The following is a 2,831-nucleotide window of genomic DNA, read 5'->3' as shown; positions in this document are numbered from 1 at the left end:
ATGTTGGGTTTCCAATAAGATGATTTGCAGTCCCTATGATCTTCAGTCCCTATGATTTTCATGTATTATTTAGTATAATAATTATTTCTTTCAGTATTTTTCATTCTACTTCCATTTTATTCTAGCCCCTATTGCAGTATATAGGTAGATTTCTTTGGATTTTCTTCTTGCACCAGAACATATCATGCTTTAATTGTTTTACTTATCTTTATATAAGATTTTACATTAAAGGGATACATTTCCTATCTTTAGGTCAATTACTTGTAATACCACTGTGACCTTTATAATGTTAGATGAATATTAAGTTGCAAGTAAAATGCATTTTTGTTTATCAAGTCATGGCATTACAATCCTGAGCTGTATTTTCATAAAACAAGGTGTGAGTTCTCGACAATTCACATGAATAATAATGGAGGATTTTAATCCTTACTTTGAAAAGCATATAATAGTCAAGAAATATTTTTCTAAAAGATTATCAATTATATAGTTGCTGTCTACTCTCTAGCTAATAACATTTCTAGTACTTTTTACTTAAAAGGGAGATATATCTTGCCTAAGTCATAGAAACAAATCATTAAGAATTTTATACATTATAAAGTTAAAGATTTAGCAGTGCCCCAAACCAAAGAATTATTATACAAATCATATATAACTAAGCAAAACTAAACATTATTACATACCTGACAAATAGCAAATCCAAAACCGTTTGCGGAAATATTAACTTCAGTTGGCTCTAACACAGTAAGCTGAATAAAGGTGGGAAAAAAGTGAATAAAGTTAATTTTCCGTACCTCAGTCCTTCCAAGTAGCACAAGAGGTCAGTGTTATGAGGAGTGTAAGTAATCTGTGGAAAGCTCTAAGAACTTTACATGGCCTCACATATCAAAAGCTATGGGAAGTGGTTACTCTCCACACTCCACCCTTTGGGAGTGCACATCATTGCTACAGACAGGTCTGCCCTTCTGTAGAGGTTACAGCATGAAAGACAAAAAACAAGTCATCTCCCTCCATTAACCTCCCTTAATCAGTGCCTAATCCTCTGGCCTTCCTGAGAACACAGTGACACATCATCGCTGATATGACTAAGTTTTTTTCCTTCTTTTTCCTTTGCAGTCACCTCTCTTCTTCAGTTTCCAGCCCTGAAGTTATCACTTTCATCCATTACCCTCAAGTCCCACAAGGTTACCCAGGGGAATAAAATTAGGGTCTAGCATAGGCACTCTATTGCAAAGTAAGAATTCTACTATTGGTTCTATAGATTCTCCTATGAAGACATATGGTGCAGCTGAAATGAACATGGTCTTTGAAATCATGGGTTCAAATCTTAGCTCTACTGTTACTAGTAACGTGATCTTGAGCAAGTTACTTAACCTTTCTCAGTCTTAGTTTTAACATGAGTACAACAGGGATAAAAGTACTCGCTTCTTAATGTTGGTTTGAGAAGTAAATGCAATAGCACATGTGAAGAAATCTGGCACAGTGCCTGAAAAGAATAGGAACTCAACAGGGGTTCATTCTTTTCCCAATAGAACAGTGCTATGTTTTCTTCTATTCCAAACTTTCCACTCCTTCTCCCTTCTCTGGCTCAGCAAATCTAACCAAAAGAGGCCCTCCTCCCAGTCTCTCTACAGGGCACTGGGAGCCAGTCTTTTTGGAGTCAATAAAACAGAAATAAATAAATCAGTTTTCCAGCATAAAGATTCATCTACCCAGAATTTTAGATAACTACCCCATCCCACACCTCTGCTGTCTGGAGGAGAAAGCGGTTCTCTGTGTCAATCAGAAACTTTACAGGACTCGGTGAACTGGGCCCCGTCACAGCCACTTGGATATTTGTCCTTTCTGTGTTCATTAGGGCTGCAAATTCAGAGAGGGCCTTCAAGGCCACAACTGTGTCCTGTTGAGGAAAGAAAAATGTTTGTGCATGTAAGTGTATGTCAAGGTCTCCAACGAGTAAATTTAGTAATGTTTAGGATGCCCGCTATACATTCATCTATCTTCCTTGAGACTGGAGCTCTCCTTTACTCATCTTTGAATCTCCTGGACCCACAGTACATGAGAGTCTCAGAAAATATCTGCTGGATGGGACTGAGCATCTTCTAAATCAGCTACTACAGATGAAAAACGCTAACATAAACTGAGACTAATTTATTCCATGTAAATATCAAATAGGACATTTATATCTATGATAAATAATTAAAATTAGTAACTTAAACCTTTTACTTAAGTTACTAAACTTTTAAACTGCCCAGTAATTTTATGAAGTCATGATAAAAAAGCAACCACATAGTTCCTAAGAATATATAGAGATAGATAGGTAGTCATATAGAAAGATAGATTAGATAGATGATAGATAGATAGACAGATAGATAGATAGATAAATAGATAGATAGACAGACAGACAGATAGATAATAGATAGATGATGATAGATGATAGATAGATGATAGATAGATGATAGATAGATAGATAGATAGATAGATAGATAGATAGATAGATAGGTAGATAGGTAGATAGGTAGAAAAAACTATCATCACTCACCTGGGTAGATCCAAAACCTCCCTGGCTATTTCTCTGCTTACTTAGCCACCTCATAATTGGGATTCCCTCGGAAATCTTATATTGCAGAAAATGTGAGAGCAGTGCATAGGCTGCAACTTCAATATCCAGGGAGCTTGGCTGCCATGATTCAGAAAGCTTGGACACAGATGACACCCAGAATTGCATGTCTCCTACAAGAGAAAAGTAATAACAATCTAACCAATTACAGAAAAAGTACACTTTATACCATAAAATATTCTTACACTGTTCCAAGTTCTACTTGACTAGCATA

The 2,831-nt window shown here is 36.0% G+C and overlaps 1 protein-coding gene across 1 annotated transcript in view; it reads right to left on the bottom strand.

The window, feature by feature from the left end:
* Positions 1-2,831, bottom strand: part of CD109 (CD109 molecule) — a 109,371-nt gene that overhangs the window by 10,712 nt on the left and 95,828 nt on the right. The window contains exons 28-30 of the mRNA XM_011381024.2: positions 2,540-2,730; positions 1,742-1,897; positions 681-746 (exon numbers count right to left, since the gene is read on the bottom strand). Coding sequence (XP_011379326.1) covers positions 681-746; positions 1,742-1,897; positions 2,540-2,730 — 413 coding nt within the window. The remainder of the gene's footprint in view (positions 1-680; positions 747-1,741; positions 1,898-2,539; positions 2,731-2,831) is intronic.

This window comes from Pteropus vampyrus, unplaced genomic scaffold (assembly GCF_000151845.1).
Source record: "Pteropus vampyrus isolate Shadow unplaced genomic scaffold, Pvam_2.0 Scaffold422, whole genome shotgun sequence".
Lineage (NCBI taxonomy): Eukaryota > Metazoa > Chordata > Mammalia > Chiroptera > Pteropodidae > Pteropus > Pteropus vampyrus.
This window is presented reverse-complemented; position numbering and strand designations above follow the sequence as displayed.